Source organism: Schistocerca nitens, chromosome 4 (genome assembly GCF_023898315.1).
Source record: "Schistocerca nitens isolate TAMUIC-IGC-003100 chromosome 4, iqSchNite1.1, whole genome shotgun sequence".
Taxonomy (NCBI): domain Eukaryota; kingdom Metazoa; phylum Arthropoda; class Insecta; order Orthoptera; family Acrididae; genus Schistocerca; species Schistocerca nitens.
In genome coordinates this window covers 943,791,046-943,815,296 of record NC_064617.1, presented here as the reverse complement: position 1 = coordinate 943,815,296, position 24,251 = coordinate 943,791,046, and the positions used below count along the sequence as shown (strand labels likewise).

Here is a 24,251-nt window from a genome sequence, read left to right as displayed (position 1 = left end):
TCCTTAGGTTAGTTAGGTTTAATTAGTTCTAAGTTCTAGGCGACTGGTGACCTCAGAAGTTAAGCCGCATAGTGCTCAGAGCCATTTCAAGTAAACCTAACGACTGCACTCTTTACCGACGTAATTATCTAATATGCTGATGTTTTGTTTATGCATAAAGTTATTTACTATTGTTATTTATACCTGAATTAACTTTTCCTTTACCATAAACTTACTTTACAAATCTATTCTTCGAAAATCCACTTTGTCTATATTCATACTTCTTCGAAATGTTCCCACCCTAAATCCTACTACAAAACTCGTTAAACAATAATCTTCATATTAACCTTAAACCACACTCATGCATCATTCATACTGCTAAAACACATTTATAACATTTTACATACACAAAAAGACATAATAACACTTTATGAAAATACTAGAAAAGTTTATGAAAAACGTTCTATTACCTTAGTGCACTCTAGTGGGCACAATCGAAACTAAAATCACAGTCCCCCTATCCAATATTGTCCTCTATCGGCTGATACATAAACTACGTGCGCGTCCAGTCTCGCGTCACCATCTGTGACTATCCAGCTCTGAGACACATCTCCACCTTAACCGCCTCACAGCGTACCCCAAAGAGGGTGAAACGAAAGAAGAAGCATGCGTCTCTTCGATCTTCAGTGTCAAACATGCGTTGTCCATCCTCATACACTTCTCATGGCGAAATATCTGCCAGGCATCATACATTTTCAAACTAGGCTCCGGTAGGGCCAAATTTCGGTCTGAATTAATGGAGCAGCTGAATTCTGTGGACAGGGTCTCCGCCAGCGCTGTTGTCCTCCGATGGAGAAGTTATTGATATTCATGATGCTGGCGGCGGACTATTAAAAAGACACATTCATCGAAGAATGTCGAAGCTGGGCCGGGGACCCCGCAGGCGGGGCTTGGCCGACTCCCAGCTCTGGTAATTGGGCGTGATTGCATCAGCGACGCGTCGCGGTCTGGCCACGCCACGCCGTGCCAGGGCAGGGCAGGGCAAGGAAGACACGCCTGGAGGACGAAGGACGACGGCACCGGCCGCGACCAGTATATAAGAGCGTCCGCCGGGCGCCTCTCCAGGTACAGTTCAGACTCCAGAAGCCATGAAGGTCCTGGTGAGTAGCCATCGCTGTCGCATCGGCCTCGCTTTCACGCCAACCGCTCAACAATCTTCCTTAGACATTGTCACAGGCTGCACTGATTTTCAGAGCTATTGCGGGGTCCGTTCACTCAGTTCTTGCCATGCAACTACAGGACTTAATTTTTTTTTTCATCGTGGGATAGGATATGTGCTGTAACTGTTGGTTTTCGATGGTCTCCAGTCACTTTTACGACAAAGATCTTAAATGGGGTAACATTCATTGGTCTGGATATGAGCCAGAATACCTTAATGTTAATGACGCATTTCTGCATCACCTGGGACACTGTAATAGAGATTGCTAGCACTCGACTGTTCGGTAGCGCTCGACACGGACGTTGCTTACTTCGGACATGGTGTTAGACGGATTCTTCATCGCATTTAGCCACATAGAGGAGGGAAGGCGATGGATTGGTCACCAAATTACGTTGGATTTAACTTCAAACCTCTCCAGATTGTCCCGTGGCATAAGGGCTTCCGATGGTGGTGATCCGTTCGTTGGAAGAGGACTTAATGGTCGGTTGCCCTCTTGATACTATTTGGAGTTGCCCAGCCGGTCGTCGTGGCCGAGCGGTTCTACGCGCTTTAGTCCGGAACCGCGCTGCTGCTACGGTCGCAGGTTCGAATCCTGCCTCGGGCATGGATGTGTGTGATTTCCTTAGGTTGGTTAGGTTTAAGTAGTTCTAAGTCTAGGGAACTCATGACCTCAGATGTTAAGTCCCATAGTGCTTAGAGCTATTTCAACCACATTTTTGTGGTTGCCCAACCGGTACATCCATTGCGTTTCAACCTTCCTTCCCTCTCCCTCAATGTTATTTGGAACATGGCTAGACATTAAACTCTACACTTAATCATCACACTCACTTACAATGGGGAGATATATTCGAGACACAATGTCAAACCTTCACGAAGGAAGTGAGCATCGCCGGCCGGAGTGGCAGAGCGGTTCTAGGCGTTAAAGTCTGGAACCGCGCGACCCCTACGGTCGCAGGTTCGAATCCTGCCTCGGGCATGGATGTGTGTGATGTCCTTAGGTTCAAATGGCTCTGAGCACTATGGGACTTAGAACTTAGAACTACTTAAACCTAACTAACCTAAGGACATCACACACATCCATGCCCGAGGCAGGATTCGAGCCTGCGACCGTAGCGGTCGCGCGGTTCCAGACTGTAGCGCCTAGAACCGCTCGGCCACACTGGCCGGCGATGTCCTTGGGTAAATTAGGTTTAAGTAGTTCTAAGTTCTAGGGGACTGATGGCCTCAGAAGTTAAGTCCCATAGTGCTCAGAGCCATTTGAACCATTTTTGATGTGAGCACCAATGGAAAACGTTTCGGGTTACGCGGCTGAATATACTCTAGGAAATGTACTATCCATATTGCCATATTAATTTGTCGGTTTTTGCACTCTTCGGGGTAAAAGGGTTGATTAATCATATTTCATTCAGTTACGAGGCAAGTGAATGCACCAACAACGAATATTGGAGTTGAAGCAACTAGGGACACCTTATTAAATTAGTTTCATGAAACTTTTTAACACATAGGTAGCCTATTAGTGCATGACAAGAGTCATGGAGAGCTACGAACACACTGAATGCTGACGGAATATTTGAAACCTACGTAATCCGTCACGTATCTACCGCAAACATTCACACAAAACTCATGTCGATTATCAGAAATGTTGTAACGACACTCGTGTTAATATGTGCTGTGGGCATCCAGAAACCACAAATGTGGCAATGGAGAGGCCAGCAGGGAACTGCACTTGTGATCGTAGCCAAAGATGTAGCAAATGCCGAGATCGGTCGTACATGAGCATTAAGGAACTTAACAAACGGTTTAATAACTTGCTACGTTAAGGTCTTCCACCACGAAGTACTAACTCAGTCTGTAAAAGGTGGCAGCAACCATCAATGATTTAACTAAACATCATGGCATTCACAGGAAAACATTTAGGGTAGACACAGGAAATCTAATTCAAGATGGTCGGATGGCGATTTCGACACTCGACGTCTGCCACACAAACGGGTTGCTGGCCTTCAGTTCTTCATTAGCTCCCTAGCCACTCTTCATAACTGTAGTCAGACGTAACTTAACTTTTCGCTGCTTCGGGAGTAGATCAAGAACACTCTAGAACCCAGCCCTACGACACGGAGCTCTTATTTTGTTGGAGAAGGATTGCAGTTCTCCACCGACGCTCTTGAGTTAGTATATGTGGCAGCCGTAAAGGCCTTGCAGTGAATACCTTCCGCAATGGCTCATACTATATTCAAAAGACTTCAAAATTCTTTTTAAAAACTAACCTTACAATCTATAATACCTATTGCCGAAGCAACATATTTTTCCTTTTTCAATTTGATTGCGTTAGTTGGCTTACTTCTCTTTCTTCAACTCTTTCTTTCTGGCACTGGTTTTCCATTCCTATATGCTAGCCACACCCAGTATCTTGTGCAGTCTGTTTCCTAGATCACACGCTCTGTCTGCTCCTACAATTTTCATCAGGCACTATTTTTTTCGGCTCACCAGTAAACGTAGATGCTGTGTCGCAGAGACATGACTGATCATCTGCTAGGGGCTTTCTGTGGGTGTCTTTTACCACTAGTATCATTGCTCGACAGACGTTCACACAAGACAAGTAGAAATGTTGATGTCTATATCTTTACTGTGCAAACCATTGTCAAACGCCTAGCAGAGAGTAGTTTGCAGTGTACCGCATATCAGTTTAGTTTAGTTTAGTTAGTTACGTGTTCCATTGATCAATGGCACGGAAAAACCGTTATGAAGTGGAACGTGCCAAATGCACAAGAAATGCGAACCTGAAATAAGCTTTTTTTTCTTTTTTTTGTTTACATTATAGTGTTATAGCTAAATATTTCTATCCCATTCCCTTAAATGGCACAAAATGCATATATTATATCTCCAGATTTATTTACTCATATTCAAGAATTCATCTATGGTATAGAAGGAGTTGTCAAGGAGGTATGATTTCAATATGTTTTTGAAACTATTACTGCTGTTTGTCAGACATTTTATTTCATCTGGTAATTTATCAAAAAGTTTTATAGCAGCATATTTTACCTCTTTCTGGGCCAAAGATAGGTTAAGTAAAGGATAGTGTAGGTCTTTCTTTTTTCTGGTATTGTAATCATGAATGTCGCTGTTGATTTTAAACTGGTCCATGATGTTGAGAAAAAATGTCATTACTGAGTAAATGTACTGCGAAGCAGTTGTAATAATTCCTAACCTTTTAAACAGATGCCTACAAGATGTGCGACTATGAACCCCACACATTATTCTAACTACTTTCTTTTGAGCAGTGAATACCTTTTGCCTAAGTCTTGAGTTGCCCCAGAATATTATTATGGTTTCTTCCCATACGTTTGGCATTTGGAGCCAAGGAACAATCGTTGCTTCAATGGCTCCAGGCGTGTTTATTTAGGCTGATCTTGTTTCCGAGATCCTTGTGGGAGCGGCACTTTGGGAGTGTACTAGTTTCCCAGATTCCTCACTCAGTAATGGTGCTTGAAACTTTGTAAGTAGGCTTTCGCGAAATAGTTGGCATATATCTGCAAGTGTCTGCCAGATCAGACGTTTCAGCACTTTACTGACCATGTCTGCAAGATAGGGAAAGTACTTTAATATATTTTAGGAATCATGAAATCGATTACGAAGTTGACTATGTTAGGTGGCCAGTGTAAATGTGAGAGAAACAACGAATCCAACGCGTCCTCCTTATTTTCAAGCACTGGTTAGAGTGTTCCTTTAATCACGCTAGTGGGGCAGGTACCACTGTTTTCCCATGCAAAGCAGGCAGAGTGGTTATTGAATAACACCGGCTCAGCTTCTGGGCGTCGTATATCGTGCTTCTATCCCCGCGCGGCAAAGCCTGCCGCCGATGATAAACGAGTGCGGTGTCTCCAGGGCGACAGCCACTGTGCGTGCATTAATACGTCACCTGCCGGCCAGGCGGCGCTGATCCGGCAGGAATGTCCATCTGCGGAGACGCGCGTCATCCGTCATCCGAGCGCGAAGAAGAAAAACTGCCGACTCTGCTGAGAATTCTTTCCGGTCGTCAGAGGATGACGTATGTAACTACCGGATAACTGCGCTTGGCGCTGGGCGAGAGTCAAGATTGCGGTACAGTTCTGCCACTTCTTGCTCTGTTGAAAGATTCTTGAGAAGACATGTCCTTCCTTCAAATTTTTCCACGCAGAGTAATGACATGTAGTGAGATATGCAGGCATCCGACGTATTTCGCGGATGTGAGAATGGCTTACAGAACTTTCGATTTAAAGCATTCTGGTAAGAATCTTTTCTAATATGCAAGAGTTGGTTGATCTGATTATGCCCCAGGTTTCACTTTAGTCGTGACATACAATAATTGCGATCATACAATATCGTTTCTGAAAAACTAACACGTTAACGTTCTATACGTTACACCGTTGTTCTCTAACCTTGAATGTATAATGAAATATATCTGTAAATTCGAGCCTCATCTTCATCCATGTGTAGTAGTTGGTGATAAATAAATACATTCTCAGCATCACTTGTTTCGGATTTCTCCGTCTTAAGATTACTGCAATTTAAATAAAGAGAATTTTTGCAGCAGACACTTTTTGCTTTTACATTCTTCAAATTGAATACATGTGTTTGTACATTTTCGATTGTTTTAGATTAAAAACAGCATTTTTTTATAAAAGATGCTTTATCGATAATAGCGAAACGCGTTTGGTATAAAAATTCTCTTTAATTAAACCGCTGTAATAATTTTAAGACTGAGAAACCGAAATAACTGATTTTAACAGCTGCTACGGAAGATAACCAGACAAACACACACACGTTTTTAACATATCACTATTTACTATAAAAGTATTTCCATTTAGCGTTCCATTACAGGACTAAATGCAGCTCGAAATCCGCTTTCCATACTCTTTGGATGTACTTGTACTGACCAGAACAAACTATAATTCCATATATTTCATACACAGTAAAACTATTAAACACAAAGTTGTTGCAGCATAGGGGTAATACTCTAAAGAGGTACATTGATAAATTTTGTCCAACAGAATCGTCAATTTCTCACATACATTACCACGGACAGGAGTAACAATAATTTGTAATACCATTAATTTTGCACAAAATCTGAGGTAGGCAATAGCAATAGTGAACCACACACTATATAATATTTTAGTTGGAATGGGGTACACAGCCATGGTAATTCTTGGTTGATATCAGTTTATCTCACTGCCTGATAACGTTAGCGTTAAACTATCCTTACATTTTGTATTATTCTCTACTATGCAGTTTCGGCTGTGTAGCAAGTGTCTGTAATACGTATCAGGTCTAGCATGATTAAAATTCATATCCCGAATAAACCATTTGTCGTTTAGTCTACCGAATGAAAAGACAACTTATGGAGTATAAAATGTTAAATGCACTTACTTAGATCATAGTGGTCATACTTATATAGAGCACATTATTTTATAAGCAGAGCGTGGTAAGCTTGACATAAAGGGTGACTCCGTGGTGATGCTACATACTTTCAGGAGTGATGGGGAAAGGAAAATGCATCGATTTGAGGTAAACGATACTGGTCCGGGAACGACCGAGTGTACTACAATCTGTTTTCCATAATTTGTGAGGAGGTAATATGGACCAAAACAAGGAAAATTCTCTCGTACATATGCGTTCTAAAACGCGTACCATAAGAACTATGAGAAGAGATGTGCTTCACAACAGCAATGACGAACAAGTGCTCATAGATTTAAGGTAATCACTTTAGAGTTCGCGTTCATTGGACATTTTTTCCTTGTTTTGGTCCATACTAGTTGTTACAAAAATGTTTTAGGGTAAGCTTGCAGTAGAAGAGGTTCACTGTCAGAAGTATCAGAACGATATCTGCTTATAACTTTCGACTCGGTTGTTTCCTGACCAGGGTTGCATACCTCAAATTGGTGCATTTATTCTTCCCCATCATCAACGATATTTTGTAACATCATCATGAAATCACCTGGTATAATAAAATAAACGCGAATTATGTGAAGTTATAAGTATATGCAAAGGGAAATTTTAATACAGTAAAATACTTAACTGCATTACCTGACTTTAGAATTGTAGACATGATACCTGTTTTTATGAAAAAAATAGTTACACATCATAATCACTTAACAAGTGTAAGGAAATTCTGAGCTATGACAACGAAATCTCGTGGCTATTTGGTCAGAGATATATCTGAATCGATCGGTATGCTCTAAGTATAATCTTTCTTAGCCACACTATCTGCTGCTGCAAGTTAAGATCGAGTTGTTCCAAGAGACTGTAGGAGCTCTACTGATATTTCTGCTTTGCAAAATAATCCAGTAAAATCTGTCTCATTTGTGTGCGTCAACTGTAGTACAAATGATGCACTAAACAAGTGATCCTTAAGTATCGACACTTGATACTCATAATGTGATTCACACACTGTCTCAGTATCGACGAAATGTGAAACTACATGCACCTTTCTACTGTACGAAATACTATATGGTGCGTAGTGGAAAAGATACCGTTTGCTGGTAGCATTTGTGTCTTTCCACTCCATTCAGCGAGAGAGAACACCAAAAGCAGCTGAACTACAGAACAAAACATAAAATAATAAATCTGAGTACTGCTTGAAGAAAGTTATGCAAAATATCAATTGAAAAACGGACGTGAACATCTTTCACGAAATGATTATCTCCTAATTCTTATGATATCATAATTCTGCAGACGAGAGGGAGGCCAGGCTAGTTGCATGGACAATGGATGTGTTTTAGGCAGTTGGAACAGCGCAGAAGCTGTATACACATTCCTGCACAAGAGGACACTATGAAACGATATTTTTAGATGTATCTGCTTGTAGCAGTCATCACACATGATTCTTCATGCAAAAAATTCCCGGCTTGGCGGCTGCACTCGGTAAGCAACAATGGCAAATTATCATACAATAAACTGAGAGCTCCGTGCGGACTGGAACGAATGGAGGTACCCACCCACAAAGCACAATAGCCAAAGCTTTCGTGTGCTGGGCTCCAGGAACTACCGGGAACAGCTGCCCTTGTGTGATATCTTAAAATCATTTGCCAGTACATTCCTCACACTAAATATAAAATCTTCAGACTGCCCAAATCGACTAAGATATACGTTCCTGTAGTAAACGAAGGACGTCATGTTTAAGAAGACAATCTGTTTTTTTAAGAATATATATATGAAAGAAATATTACGAGCAGGAACCAGAATATGTATGAGAATTTCTTAGCTATTATTTTAGAGATGTTGTTCTACGAACTCAAACGTAGGTAATATGAAAAGACATTTAATTTTTGCCGAATGGTTTATTAAAAGTAATAGTCGGCAGTCTTTAGTTTCACGGAGACCTTCTGGAAAACAGGGAGTACACAGTACTGCATTTACAATCACAGATTTTTAAATTTATGTACGTTCTAATTATTTACAATTAATATGACGAAAATACAATCTTTTGAGTAGTTTACGTACCACTCTCGAACAGTACAATCCATTTCTGCCATTCTTATGGCTGCGATGCGGCACCTGCTACTCTTCATTTTTAAAATCTTCTCTCTTCGTAATTCAGTACTAATAGTATATCATATCTGTTAGGTTCCCGGATTTTGGCTTTCTGTTACAGATATGCACACGTACGAATGAAGCAGCTGATCATGAACAGCATCACACTCCTATGATACCAGTACATTTATCATAGATGACTGTGTTTCTGTCTTACATGGTAACAGTGACTGAACGTTGCAGAGTGTCCACATGTGCAGAGGTGTATACGGTACCCTATCACGACAGAAAATTTATGAGCACTCGAGTAACACAGTATATTTCCCACGCTGGCTCCAGTCAATCAGTAAATAGGGCAGTTGTGACTCGTTCCGGGAACAAGAATATAATCCTTTACGAAGAGAAAATTGGTCAACTGTACGTAACGTTATCTGCGTCATATGTGTATGTATTTGCTTATGATACATTGCTATTTTTATTTGAAGAATTAGACTATACCAAGGAATGACAACTGGAGACTGCGGCCGATGAGAGTGTCAGTAGCGAGAACGAAAGAAGACAGAGTGTAATCACGAAACGATCCGCTTACGTCGTTTACACGACGATACAGCTTATCACAAATAGGCAAGGTGTTGGGTGGACAAGAGTTTATGCCGGTGTTTCTACCAGCCAAGAAAATTAAACCGATGCTGTATCAATGAAGTCGACCTCACCACCATTCTTTCTTGCACTTCTAACAAGCTTTGTGAAGGCGGCAGCAGCAGCGCTGAACAGAAACCAAATGGTAGATTAATTTTAGAAATGTGGACAGTTCTCCAGTTTATAAGTATATCTAGTAAAAAAGAAAAAAAATTGTGTTTGAGGACACGAAGCTTGTCCAACACATCCACCTATTGGAAATTGGTTAAAATCAGAACCGAGATAGTTAAAATACATGTAACGGATTGTATAAGCTGTCCGAGTGTTTTACGTTTCAGTGGCGACAACCCATCTCAGAATCGGCATTACTTTTCTCAGCACAGGGTGACTGACAATCTCACCACTGACTGAAGACATATCAAAGTCCGCCAATTACAGGTAGAGAGTGGTTATAGAAAGGAATACAGTAGTAGCGCCGATATTCGTTTGCTCTATGCTATAATTAAAGATAGAAATTCTATGCACATACTGCTCAACGACAAGACCGAGAAAATTCTCAAATAGGGTGTTGCCGAAAAAAACCTCGCTGTTATAAATTTTGGAAAAGTTTTATAATGAATTTAGCTCTTGAAACTTCCTGGCAGATTAAAACTGTGTGCCGGACCGAGACTCCAACTCGGGACCTTTGCCTTTCGCGGGCAAGTGCTCTACCACTGAGCTACCCAAGCACGACTCACGACCCCTCCTCACAGCTTTATTTCTGCCAGTATCTCGTCTCCTACCTTCCAAACTTCACAGAAGCTCTCCTGCGAACCTTGCAGAACTAGCACTCCTGAAAGAAAGGGTATTGCGGAGACATGGCTTAGCCACGGCCTAGGGGATGTTTCCAGAATGAGATTTTCACTCTGCAGCGGAGTGTGCGCTGATATGAAACTTCCTGGCAGATTAAAACTGTGTCCTGGACCGAGACTCGAACTCAGGACCTTTGCTTATGTGCCGGACCGAGACTCGAACTCTACCGTCTGGTAGAGCACTTGCCAGCAAAAGGCAAAGGTCCCAAGATCGAGTCTCGGTCCGACACACAGTTTAAATCTGCCAGGAAGTTTCATGTCAGCGCACACTCCGCTGCAGGGTGAAAATCTCGTTCTGGAATTTAGCTCTTCTCAGTGCAAAAGCACGTTTACTCTCCAGTGGGACTGACGAGTAGAGGCAGGTGCTTTAACCAGTCGTCGCCATTAAGAGTCAGATTTCGGGGTTGGGCAGAGCGTTGGGTGCGCCGTGGCAGGTGGGCAGGTGGGCAGACTGTCGCGATCGCCCACCAGGCCCTGACCTTGCCGGAGGCGGCGCGGCCCAACCTCCGCCTCCGCCTCCACCGCAGTACGCAGGACTGCGAGGCGTGGCCACAGGCCTTGAGAGACCCGACAGGCGCGGTCGTTTGTCTGCTGCCTCCTGCAGGTCCTTCTGTTCCCAATCACGTTTTATTTTTCCTCCCGGTGGCCACTTAGGCACTATTCAGCTCGGTCCAGTTTGGTAATTGTAACGTATATTTACAGTTTCTTGTTTTCCACTGACAGACCAGACGTGCTCTGTCCCCACATAATAAGTATTTACGTGACGCCGATACTGGATGGTGGGTCCACTAGTCCTTACTTGACAATATAGCTAGAAAATCGCAACAGGAGAGACAAGGAGGGAGATGACTCTTAATTGGAGATTTGGTATCTTTGGCCCGAAAAAAGCATGTTCTTTGAGAATTTTTTTCTCGGGACGTGTTATAGATATCAATGTCAAATTTGGCCAAAATGTTTATTGATATTTCCTCTACAAACTGGAATTTCTTCTACCGGAAATGTCGAAGAGCAAAGGCGGAAGTACTGTCGGAAGGAAACAAAATTTCGATGTAGACCTCCACGCGCGGTATGTCACAGGTCGGCCGGCACGTCTGAAATCAAAATTGAGTTGACGTTAGCGAAGTATATAAGATTCTTTAGGAGTTGTACCTCGCTTAAGTTATTTGAACCATTGGAAACAAAATGGCGGCCATTTGAAAAAAATAGGGTTTTTTCATCGATTTTTCGACTTCGACGCCCATATAAAAATATTTATAGTTGATGGATCGGAATAAAAGTGTACAACTCCTAGACAATTTAGGTAGCTTCGTCGGAAACAAAGAATCATGCCAATCGGTTCAGTAGATCTGAAGATACAATATCGCGCGATAAAAAAAAGTCATTTCGAGAAAAAACTGTTTGATGTTTTGACTACATATAAATGCAATATTATGCAACCTACGTACAATCTGCTATTCCAGGTCCATAAAATAGTCCTTCCTCTTCCTCATAGAGGGCGTTCTGCTCGATCTGGGTCATCCTGCGCTGCTCCAGAGCCGCTCGTGCGGCCGGTGACGAGCGGTTTTCGGCCGCTTAGATCCAGTGGTCGTCCGAATGCTTGGCGAACTCCGTCGAACAGAGTCCCAGGGTGACGTCCGTCGTTGTCATGGTCTTAAGAATTGCTGAATACTCTTCATTGAAGCTGCTCACTGCCAGGAAAGTCGCAATCTCCACAGTCTTCGCACCAGAATGCAAATGCTTGCTGGCTAACTTCCAAACACACGCGTTCAAAATTTCATTTGAATTTAGTGTGTTTCCTCCCAAGCACCGGTTCAATAACTCGTCCTCCGAAAGAAAAAATCTGGTGCGTGAAAAATGCCGGTTTCAGGCAGGTGGGTTTTTTTTGTTCAACTGCGAATAACAAACATTTTGGTTCCGTATTCGGAAAAACCATTTCAGGGGTGGATTCTAAACACTTTATGGATCCAAAAATGCAATTTAAAAAAATCTATTTTTTGCACCAAAAGATAATAAACCTCCCCTTAAGAGGGTGACCCCCTTGAACGCAATAAAAGCAGGTAACTTTCGTGAATTTTTTTCTAGTAAAATTAAACTTAATGCAAACTCCGATGATATAGTTGCATTCCCTACAGTTTTTTCTTTAAGAAACCATTTTCATGCCCACATCGGACTTTCCACGTATCCACTGCACCAGGTAGAAGAACTCCCTGCAGTCGGAACACTGGTCTTTGGCGGAATTTCCCGAAGCTTGCTGTCGGACCTGTAACCAAATGACTTGATATTAGCCCTTTTCAGTATATTTTCTACCAGCATAGGTAGGATAATTCACAAATATTAAGTTCCAACACAATGGAGACGCGTATAAACAAATATCATTATCTTTACGTCGTCCATGTTGGACTGTTGTAAAGAACTGCGACTACTTATGAAAATAAAAATTCAAATAAAACTATTATCAGTGTCAGCCATTCTTTTTATTTCATCTGACGATGCGTTTCGAGCGTTTACACTCTCATCTTCAGGTGGAACAATGATATTATGTCACGTATTTGCTTGCTAGATGGAGCTGGTTGTTCGTTGCGGTTTCATTTTGTTACAAAAACTTATAGCAGCGTAATAATCTTAGTGCCATATTAAGGCTAACAAGTGCGTGTTATTTGTGTTTGTTGTAAAACGAAACCACAACAAACAACTGGCAGCATCCAGATAGCACACATGTAACATAATATCATTATGGACACGGTGGTCATGCGGGCCTGTTTGGCAGCTTCAGACATCTATTGCTCTGCTCACTCGAAACGCTTTTGGTTCAAATGGCTCTGAGCACTATGGGACTTAACATCTGTGGTCATCAGTCCCCTAGAACTTAGAACTACTTAAACCTAACTAACCTAAGGACATCACACACATCCATGCCCGAGGCAGGATTCGAACCTGCGACCGTAGCAGTCTCGCGGTTCCGGACTGAGCGCCTACAACCGCTAGACCACCGCGGCCGGCACGCTTTTGGTCCGCTTTTGTGGAGAAATTTCAACAGGTTCGTCCAGTCTGGCATTCGAGCACGTTCATAATTTTCTTAACGCCTGCTAGGTCGTCATTGAAATTACATGTCAACGGTTTTTACCGCTATGAATGCTTCTCGGAGACACTTTCTTACAAACCGCCTTGTAAGTCGATAACAGAGTTCCTGGCGAACTACTAGCAAGTAGACGCCCCACAGAACATTTTAAGCAAAAAAAGTCGATCTTTTCAAAATTTTCGAAGAGGACTATTCCTTAACACATGTCTCTAACATTTATTTGTGTATCAGATGTATCAGAAGTACGAAATGAAACATCGTATTTTCTGGGAAAGTGAGAAAAAATTTATAAATTAAAAGTTGATTTTCTCTCACATTCCTACACTCTGAGCCTCTTTTTCGGCTGTTGGGTCTTCAATTGTTAATAATATACGTAATACAAAAGATAAGAGTGAATTTTGCATCCACAGACGAAATACTATGTCTGGTGGTAGCATATGATTTTGTAACCGATTCCGAATGGAGATAAATTATCACAGCCTCAGTTTCAGTATTTCCTGCATCGGATCGATGTGTGCTTGCGCTGTAGATCGTTCTCTAATAGGAAAAAAAAAAACACAAACGAAACTGCGCGTCTATTCACCCCTGTACAAACTATCTGTTCTTAGTTCCTCAGCCCAGATGGAAGTATCCCGTGAGTTCCACTAAATCATATTTGGCCAATGTAGTGACAGTTTGGAAAAGCTATGACCGTTGTAGTTTCAGCCACGAGCTAGAGTATTTGAAAAATGTATGACAGCACTTACTCTTACTGCGCAGGTACAATGGCCGTATGGGTACAGTGTAGTTCTGATAAAAAATAAATAAATAAATAGATTTGTCAGATACTTGAAATTAAATCGATTTTCTTGTGATGAAATACGAAATTAAACAACGTAAAATTATCTAGACCAAATGCTTATCTATGTCTACCTCGAGTGAAGTTAGATCAAAGATACCATACTCTCTTCAGCAGTCATACAAACAGGCCAAAAATGGCGGGGTTTATACCTACACAATGTTACATTGTTTGACGATAACCTCTCTGTTTGGTCACATCACCATTTTTGTGTAGCATAAGAAAGAACAATTTGGTACCGCAAGTAGTTAAGGTACGAATTTCACGGGAAATGTCTGGCAACCAGCATATATTAATTCATAAAAAACATACGAATTACCCGTATAACTGATAAAAGATTTTAAGATGCTTTAGCGATATGCGTAGCAGGCGTGAGAACTTTAGGATCCTTTTCCATGTGAATACGATCTCATTCGATTAGTCGTAATGACAGGTACTATTTACGTTAGCATTTCCTCGGCATTATTTGAACGATAATTGCAAAAATCTGAAGAGTTTCATTCTTTTAGTATCCATATTTCTATCCGTGTGGCGTTTAAATTGTTGTCTCACAAGCTTTTTTTTTTGTTTCAGCCATGCAAAGCGTATGGAAGGGCAGCGAATAATAACAGAACTACACTCATCAAAACCAAAGAAAACAAGTGGTGCTAAACTTTAAATTAACCGAGATGAGCATAATTTCCCACGCTCGGGGGCGGCTCGGTATTTGTAAATCTGCCGGAAAATGAACGAAGATCATGGAACAACGATGTATTACGAAAAATCCAAGGAAATCAGGTTGAAGTAGAGGGTATCAGTTACGCACCCTTGTCAGCGTTAAGCAAGAAGATTCCTTTCTCTTCAGTTCACAAAATGTATATGGTGTCGAAAGTGGACGGGTGTAGAGCGAAGATACGCTTGAGAGCACCAAGAAAATCAGGAGCCATTCTGTTCAGATTTAATGGGACATAACTCATGTGGGGCTAGGCGCAGTCATTAATGTTCGATTCTTGTCGGACAAGTTTGTGGCGGCGCTGTTGTTGTCTCGACCTTGGCTTAACGACAGCCTGTCAGCACGACATTATCTACGATCCGTTCTCTGCCACCAGTTCGGTGCACATGCAATAATAAACACTTCACTATTTTCTGAAGCCACGGTAACTCTGAAACCGGATTAACGACACACTGTGAACGTATTTTTAAAAACAGTTGACATATACAAGCTTTAGTGATTCTTTAATAAGATAATACGTACACGAAATGGGTCCATTAACCAGAAACATATTTATTTGGTCGACAAGAACGCGATTTGTTTTCCGACTTTATGCAGAATCAATTTACCTGGGATTATACGTAAGCTACGACAAAAACCATTGGCTGGAAAGAAAGCAAGGGTGAGCTGTCAATGATTCATTTTAAAATCTGAAAAATGACATATCACTGCCTTGAACCGCTGGTAAAATGCTTTATTTGCACAACAATTTTCATCGTCTGACTGTCATCAGGTTCATAAAGTTACTCGCAGCACCATGATTTTTACTTTTATGGAAGTGATGATGGTCAGACGACTGAAATAAAGTATGTTACCATCAGCTCGAGGTGGTAATACGACATTTTTCAAATATATAAGAGCCGTGGGCAGTACCTCCCGAAAATATATTGGGATTCGTTTTAAGTTTACATTCTTCAGTTACATTTTAATGAAGAAACTGCAGCTAAATGTAAAACCATAACAGACGCATTCATTTTATAACTGAAGACACAAGGGCGGGGGGGGGGGGGGGGGGGGGCTTCGAATATTTGAACTTCCAGTATTCACCTTACGAGTCGGCGATAAGCAACTTCCATTAGTTTCGCAACATACATGTATTGCAGATCAGGTTATCTGGGCTTATCGAAGCAAAATTTCGTGGGTGCATGGGACAGGAATGGGAACTGGTTTGGGATTTAATTTGTAGCACCTTCCTTTTTTTCTAGTCTTGTACTACATTACGAGGCAATCATGCAGAATACTGTCTGTGTGACATGAGGACAGTAGCTGTTAAGAATGATACAAGACTTCCTTCCTAGCGAATCATTTCCTTTATTATGACATAGAAATCACGCGCTCCATTGTACTGAAAGGCGTTATCCTTTTACTGACATTCACTTCTCGAAAACTTGGTATTACACCTAGATTGGCGTACAATACATTAGAGGTCGAACTTTACGTGCGAGACATGGAGCAAATAAAGTTGTAGTACAATTACTTGCCTCCTTTTCGTGTATTCGATTCCTGTGTTTACTATTAAACTTACAAGGAATTTTGCACGGAGGTTCAATACAGTGCAAGGGTTGTCCTCCACTGGAAGTGGAAATGTTTAAGCCTAGGCGGTCGAGTTCTCAGTTTGAAACTTTCTTTCTTAAGTTCGATGAGAATTTTCGGTCATAACTTGACCATGTATCACATAAAAAACACGTAAATCCTGTCTCCATCACGTCCACCTGAGAAAAACTTTTTCCCGCTATGTAAACAGCGTGATACAGAAACCTACTGTTGAGCAAACTCTATAGGTCAATTTTTCCATTGGTTTCCTCGTAATGTGGTAAGACTTACGTATTATATATGTTTGACTGGTTCCACCCATTTTTTTTCGAAGCAACAGAGGGTTTAGCAACTTGGGAAACAACGACTTTAACATTATGAAACGAATTCACATGTTGTGAGTACATAATAGTGTCAGATACTTGTGACCAATGAAAAATTTGTGCTGGATCAGGACTCAAACCCAAATTTCCCGCGGTCGCCTAAACCACTCCCCCTACCTGAGCAATCCCCCAGTACCGGTCCAGACATCCATACGTCACTGAGCTACCATCAAAACCCCTTATTACAGCGGAACTAAGGATTACAGACGAATGGAAAAACGAAAAACTGGTAGAAGCCGACCTCGGGGAAGATCAGTGTGGATTCCATAGAATGTTGGAACACATGAGGCAATACTGACTCTTGGACTTAAAATCCGTGGAGAAGAAATTATAACTTTGAGGTTCGCCGATGACATTGTAATTCTGTCAGAGACAGCAAAGGATCTGGAAGGGCAGCTGAAAGGAATGGACAGTGTCTTGAAAGGAGGATATAAGATGAACAAAAACAAAAGCAAATCGAGGATAATGGAATGTAGTCGAATTAAACTGGGTGATGCTGAGGGTATTAGATTAGGAAATGAGACGCTTAAAGTAGTAAATGAGTTTTGCTATTTGGGGAGCAAAATAACTGATGATGGTCGAAGTAGAGAGGATATAAAATCTAGACGGGCAATGGCAAGGAAAGCGTTTCTGAAGAAGAGAGAATTGTTAAGTTCGAGTCTTTTCTGAAAGTATTTGTATGGAGTGTAGCCATGTACGGAAGTAAAAGGTGGACGATAAACAGTTTAGACAAAAAGAGAATAGAAGCTTTCGAAGTGTGGTGCTACAGAAGGATGCTGAAGACTAGATGGGTAGATCACATAACTAATTGGGGAGAAGGGAAATTTGTGGCACAACTTGACTAGAAGAAGGTATCGGTTGGCAGGACATATTCTGGAGCATGAAGGGATCACCAATTTAGTATTGGAGGGCAGCGCAGAGGGTAAAAATCGTAGAGGGAGACCAAGAGATGAATACACTAAACAGATTCAGAAGGATGTAGGTTGCAGTAGGTACTGGGAGATGAAGAATCTCGCACAGGATAGAGTAGCATGGAGAGCTGCATCAAACCAGTCTCTGGAGTGAAGACCAGAACAACAAGAAGGACAGGAATTTTAGTATCGTAATGCCTGCATGTCTGAAGGACTTTGTATTGTAATAATGCAGTTACTGCATAAACTCACACAATGTCGCCATAAACAAAACTGTGATGTTGTTAATATTGCTTACGTGAAGGATAAAATTTTCTGCCGCTTGGTTCGCTAACATTATTCTCTTAATGTCATACTTCTCTGAAAGCAATGTTGACATTGGTGAATCAAGTGTCTCCTCTTTTGCACTGAAAAAAATATCACAGTTTTTGAGGCGTTGGAGAATCTAGATTCTCAAACATCTTGGCTAATTTGAAGTGTGTAGTAGACCAGGGCTTGAAATCAGTACTTTACTTTTTGAAGTCACTGCTCTAACCGACTGAGGTATTGAGGTACGACTCATGACCCACCTTCACAACTTTACATTATCCATGAGTACTAGGGTTGGTTGGGTTGTTTTGGGGGAAGAGACCAGACAGGGAGGTCATCGGTCTCATCGGATTAGGAAAGGAAGTCGGCCGTGCCCTTTCTAAGGAACCATACTAGCATTTGCCTGGAGGGCTTTAGGGAAATCATGGAAACCTAAATCAGGATGGCTGGACATGGGATTGAACCATCGTCCTCCCGAATGAGTACTAGTTTAGTAATGCATGCAGAAAATCACTTATGCAATTATGGAAGCAGGAGAGAGCTACTGATGTAGGTAAGGCTGTGAGTCGTGTCTGAGTAGCTAATTTAGCAAGGTCATTGCCCACAAATAGGTTCTGGGTTCGTGTTCCAGTCTGGGCAACATTTTAAATCTGGCACAAAATTTCAAAGCACGGCACACTCTCGGGCATCACCAATTGGGCGAGCCGTTGTGATTTCAGGCGAGTGTCAGATTGGCTTCTTCGGGCGACTCTCCATTTCACACTCCCTGTCGTTCAGTGACAGTAATTTCGGCGGGATGTTGAATGCTGCCCTTCCTTGCTGTAACACTGGTGTGCGCAGAAAGTGTGACGAGAGGTTTCCGCAGGTTTTTTTTTATTATTATTATTGCCAAGTTATAGAGCTGTTACCTGATGTTTAAAACAGGTCGTACATCTTACAGTTTTCGTTTTTCATCTTTTTACAGTTTTCTTTCCTTTTGTTTTATCTACAACTGTTGCGCAGATCGTCGTCAGCGCGCTGGTCGCCGCCTGCCTGGCCAAGCCGGGCTACCTGTCGCTGCCCGCCGACACCCCCGAGGTGGCCGCTGCCAAGGTGGCGCACTTCGCCGCCTACCACGAGGCCGCGGCGCGCTCGGCCGGCGTGGTGGCGGTGGCGCCCTCCTACGGCTACGCCGCCTACGGGCCCGCCAACATCGTGATCGGCGCCGACGGCGTCCCCCTGGACACCCCTGAGGTGGCCGCCCGCAAGGCCGCCGACGCCGTGGCGCACGCCCGCGCCGCCGCCGGGCTGCCCGCCGTCGGGCCCGTCCCCGTGCCCGCCGCCGTCGCGCCCGCCGTCGTCGGATCCGTAAGTGTCTCACTGCAGTGTCCAGGACTCGGTTTGGGCCAGGCACCGGGGGTTTCTTTCTATGCCTGACGCATCACAGCGTCGCACGAGGGGATTGACATATAACGTGTAGGGTCAAAAGTCATAAGACGAACCTAATTCGTAGTACCTTCGGAAGTATTCCCTGCAATATACACTACTGACTATTAAAATTGCTAAACCAAGAAGAAATGCAGATGATAAACGGGTATTCATTGGACAAATATATTATACTAGAACTGACATGTGATTACATTTTCACGCAATTTGCGTGCATAGATCAGTACCCGGAACAACCACCTCTGGCCGTAATAACGGCCTTGATATGCCTGCGCATTGAGTCAAACAGAGCTTGGATGGCGTGTACAGGTACAGCTGCCTGTGCAGCTTCAGCACTATACCACAGTTCATCAACAGTAGTGACTGGGCCGGCCGAAGTGGCCGTGCGGTTAAAGGCGCTGCAGTCTGGAACCGCAAGACCGCTACGGTCGCAGGTTCGAATCCTGCCTCGGGCATGGATGTTTGTGATGTCCTTAGGTTTAACTAGTTCTAAGTTCTAGGGGACTAATGACCTCAGCAGTTGAGTCCCATAGTGCTCAGAGCCATTTTGAGTAGTGACTGGTGTAATGTGACGAGCCAGTTGCTCGGCCACCATTGACCAGATGTATTTAGTTGCTGAGATACATGGAGAATGTGCTGGCCAGGGCAGCACTCGAACATTTTCTGTATTCAGAAAGGCCTGTACAGGACCTGCAACATACGGTAGTGCATTATCCTGCTGAAATGTAGGGTTTCGCAAGGATCGAATGAAGAGTAGAGCCACAGGTCGTAACACATCTGAAATGTAATACCCACCGTTCAACGTGCCGTCAATGCGAACAAGAGGTGACCGAGACGTGTAACCAATGGCACCCCATACCATCACGCCTGGTGATACGCCAGTATGGCGATGACCAATACATGCTTCCAATGTGCGTTCACCGCGATGTCCAAACAAGGATGTGACCATTATGATGCTGTAAACAGAACCAGGATTCATCCGAAAAAATGATGTTTTGCCACTCGTGGATCCAGGTTCGCCGTTCAGTACACCATTGCAGGTACTCCTCTCAGTGATGCAGCGTCGAGGTTAACCGCAGCCATGGTGTCCGAGCTGATAGTCCATGCTGCTGGAAACGTCGTCGAACTGTTCGTGCAGATGGTTGTTGTCTTGCAAACGTCCCCATCTGTTGACTCAGAGATCGATCGTGGCTGCACGATCCGTTACAAACATGCAGATAAGATGCCTGTCATTTCGACTGCTAGTGATACGCGGACATTGGGATACAGCACGGGGTTCCGTATTACCCTCCTAAACCCACAGACTCCATATTCTGCTAACAGTCATTGGATCTCGACCAACGACAGCAGCAGTGTCGCTATACGATAAACCGCAATCGCGGTAGGCTACAATCCGACCTTTATCAAAGTCAGAAACGTGATGGTACGCATTTCTCCTCCTTACACGAGGCATCACAACAACGTTTCACCAGGCAACGCCGGTCAACTGCTGCTTGTGTATGAGAAATCGGGTGGAAACTTTCCTCATATCAGCACGTTGTAGGTGTCACCAGCGGCAACAACTTTGTGTGAATGTTCTGAAAAGCTAGTCATTTGCATATCAGAGCATGTTCTTCCTGTCAGTTAAATTTCGCGTCTGTAGCACGTCATCTTCGTGGGGTAGCAATTTTAATGGCCAGTAGTGTATTTTCCTGCTGGCTTTCCAGGATCTCGTGATATACAGTAAAGTAAACTCTTGTGAGCTGTGAGGCAGCATCAATATTAGTTCGGTTTCATCTCTACGTTTATGTTTCATAGGATATGCACAGACAATAAGAGAAGAAGACGAGAATGGGGAATTTTTAAGGATTACAGTAGCTAGCACTTCGGATGGTGTTACCTGTGCTGAAACTCAAGGGTGCTGAGTGGTTTGTTGCTCGTTTCCAGGTCCCCGCTGACACTCCCGAGGTGGCCGCCGCCAAAGTGGCCCACGCAGCCGCCCACGTGGAGGCCAACGTGCGCAATGCCGCCGAGGCCGTGGGCATCCACGGGCTGTACGGTGTGGTGCCCAGCGTCTACTCGTACGGCGTGGTGCCCGGCGCCTACAGCGTGCACCACGACGGCACGCTGCTCACCCCCGAGGGTGTGCCTCTGGACACCCCTGCGGTGGCCGCTGGCAAGGTGGCCAACGCCGTGGCGCACATCAGGGCCAAGAGCGGCATCATCGTCTGAGCGCGCCGCTGTGCCTCGCGACCGCTGCCCGACTACGGACTCCGGCTAGACAATCAGAACACTGTGCCATACGTTTCTACCCCCCCCCCCCTCCCCCGACACGTGCATCCCAAAAAATCGTTTTGTGATCTGTTGTATTTTTAATAAATATACGTGAGTTTTTACTCTATTGTTTTCTTTCACCTGAATCCAAATGTTTTACATTCCAAATATCATTTCAAAAAGTGCAAATACGAATTTATGGCCAACTGCTGTAGCAACACCGTTGAGAACATCGGTGAACCAGTAGGGGATAAAAATGAACCTTTGATGGTGTCGCCTGCTCGTTTCTTATTGCTTTCGCATCACACTGCATGGCAGCTAAAAATGGTGATAATTTTACAAATAACGTCCATGTTAGCAGAATAGGACCACAGCTGAGGTAAGTTACAGTTGAGAACTGGAGGAAGGTGCGAGTCCTTTTCATAACCTGTTGCACAGCAGGTTTTAGCTAATGTTAGTTGGGAGGGAAATATGTATGGTTTTCATTGTGCAAAAACATATGGTAGAATTTATATTGATGAACACTGGTGCAGATACTCTGTTTCTTTCTGTGGAGGTTATGGAAGAATAAAAGGATTTACGAGACCAAGAAGTCCTAAAAATTTCAAAGATGAACATTTATCGAGCTCTGGAAAAATGAGAGAAACTACTGGAGATGGAAGCCGGCTCATCCATTTTGCATGACAATGCCAACTTAAGTTCAGCAGCGCTATAACACAGCTGCAAAATTTTTGTGAAGAGTGTTATCTTGTCCCTCTTGTACCTATCAGGCGTCTCCACTGACTTATTCTCAAAGTGTATAGATGGATATTGTTTTTCTTCCCTCAAAGAGCTCTTATTTCAACTATGTTACAAATTGAAAGAGATTCTGTTACAGAGAAGACTCAAACTCTCCAGACCATTGGACTTTCTCATTACTAAGCAGGCAATCTTTACTGAGATATAAACTGAATTAAATTTGTTGAAATGAAGTGAAGGGCTCAATGGAGGATGAAATCAATGAAGAGACGAGGACATGGCATGATATTAGGGAAAAACAATCAGAAAATATTGAGTTATTTTACCGTAAACATTACATCAGAATTACACTCTAAAAGAACAAAAAGACGCTCCACGAAGGAATTAACCAATTGGACGTAAATTGATAGACGTTATGTACATGAACAGACAAACAAATGGTGACTGTTTGGGAAACATTAGGTGACTTCATCTCGATCTGGTAGCGTTAGGTGTGATTCTCGTGTCTTAAAACAGTCGACGTAGTCAAGTGAATGGTTTAGCATTCTACTTAACGTTTTAGTAACACATAGATAGGGAACTAGGTAAAAATATAATTTTCCTTCATGTTTCGCTATATAGTGCAAATGACGATGATGTGTTCATTGTGAATGTCAATGTATTTAAGAAGTAGGTGCTTTCTTGTTCATGTATATGCACGCAATTGAGTATCTACGGATGTACGTAGGTGCATTAAACACAAGGTATTTCTGATTATTGAGAAATGTTCGATGTAATGGCGTGAAAGACGAAGTGTCAACTCAAATTATAGCCAGATTCTTTCTTTCTTGGATACTAAACAATTGTCACAGTAGCGTTTACTGCACTAAGTATTAGTTGCTAGTATAGATTAAAAGTAGGTAACAGCGATAATATTTATCAAGCTGTGGTTCCCCTACTGCTATCATATATAAATTTCACGCGTTTATAAACTACCAGAATGTAACTTTGTCATGTTCGTGGGATACACTGAAATGAAGGTTTAAAGCAGAAATGCTCCAGAAAAGACCTTCCATCGTAGCATAACTGGGACGGAATTGGAGAAGGCACACAAGAACATTCACGTTGTAAACAAAAAGTAAGTAGACCTAATAAGAAAAGTGGTAATATGTCGAAACAGGGCAAATAATTGGAAAACAATTGAAAGATCTGGATACGGTGACGGATCGTCGGGTGAGCATGTGGTGGAGCCACACTTTACTGAATGTTACACGGAGGTAGGTTTTGATCTCATAAAAACAGATGGGTGCTTTCCAAATGACTGCGTGTATTTTTGTTATTATTTTGCTTTTATTCCACATGAAGGCCTGTTTGCCACATTCTGGTTTCTGCTGTACTGCAAATCACAATGTCTTAGACAAACTACAGCTTTCACAGGTCATTCAAATTTGATGGTGGACAGTAACTGCTGTCTGTCGACCTTACAGTAAGTACATTGTCTGACGAGTAAAAGTGACGTGGCCGGAAGACATGGCCGGATGTCAGTCTAGCTTCGTACACGTACGATCATCGACGGATTCTTAAGTTAATAGAATTGCTGTTCTGTGTAACAAATGGAATGGACACCAAAGTGCGTTAATTTTATTCGTGTCGTGTTGTTGCCAGCCTAAACTCGTAGAAATGGAATCACCTGAAATTCTCAGCTCAAATATTGTGGAAACTGAAAGCGCTGTTTACGTACTGCTTTCACAAAATGGATTTGTAGTCAGGGGCGCGCTTGTTAGCCAATAAACAGATCGTAGCAATAATTACAAAGTGTACTTTTTGACCAAACATACACTTTTTAAAAAGGACAGTG

At 42.7% G+C, this 24,251-nt stretch overlaps 1 protein-coding gene across 1 annotated transcript; it reads left to right on the top strand.

The window, feature by feature from the left end:
• The first annotated feature begins 1,004 nt into the window (after positions 1 to 1,004).
• LOC126253589 (cuticle protein 18.7) lies at positions 1,005 to 21,798 on the top strand. The gene is made up of 3 exons (XM_049955022.1): positions 1,005 to 1,139; positions 19,001 to 19,345; positions 21,350 to 21,798. The coding sequence occupies exons 1-3, from the start codon at positions 1,128 to 1,130 to the stop codon at positions 21,632 to 21,634; spliced, it is 642 nt and encodes a 213-aa protein (XP_049810979.1). The 5' UTR covers positions 1,005 to 1,127; the 3' UTR covers positions 21,635 to 21,798.
• Positions 21,799 to 24,251: the final 2,453 nt, after the last annotated feature.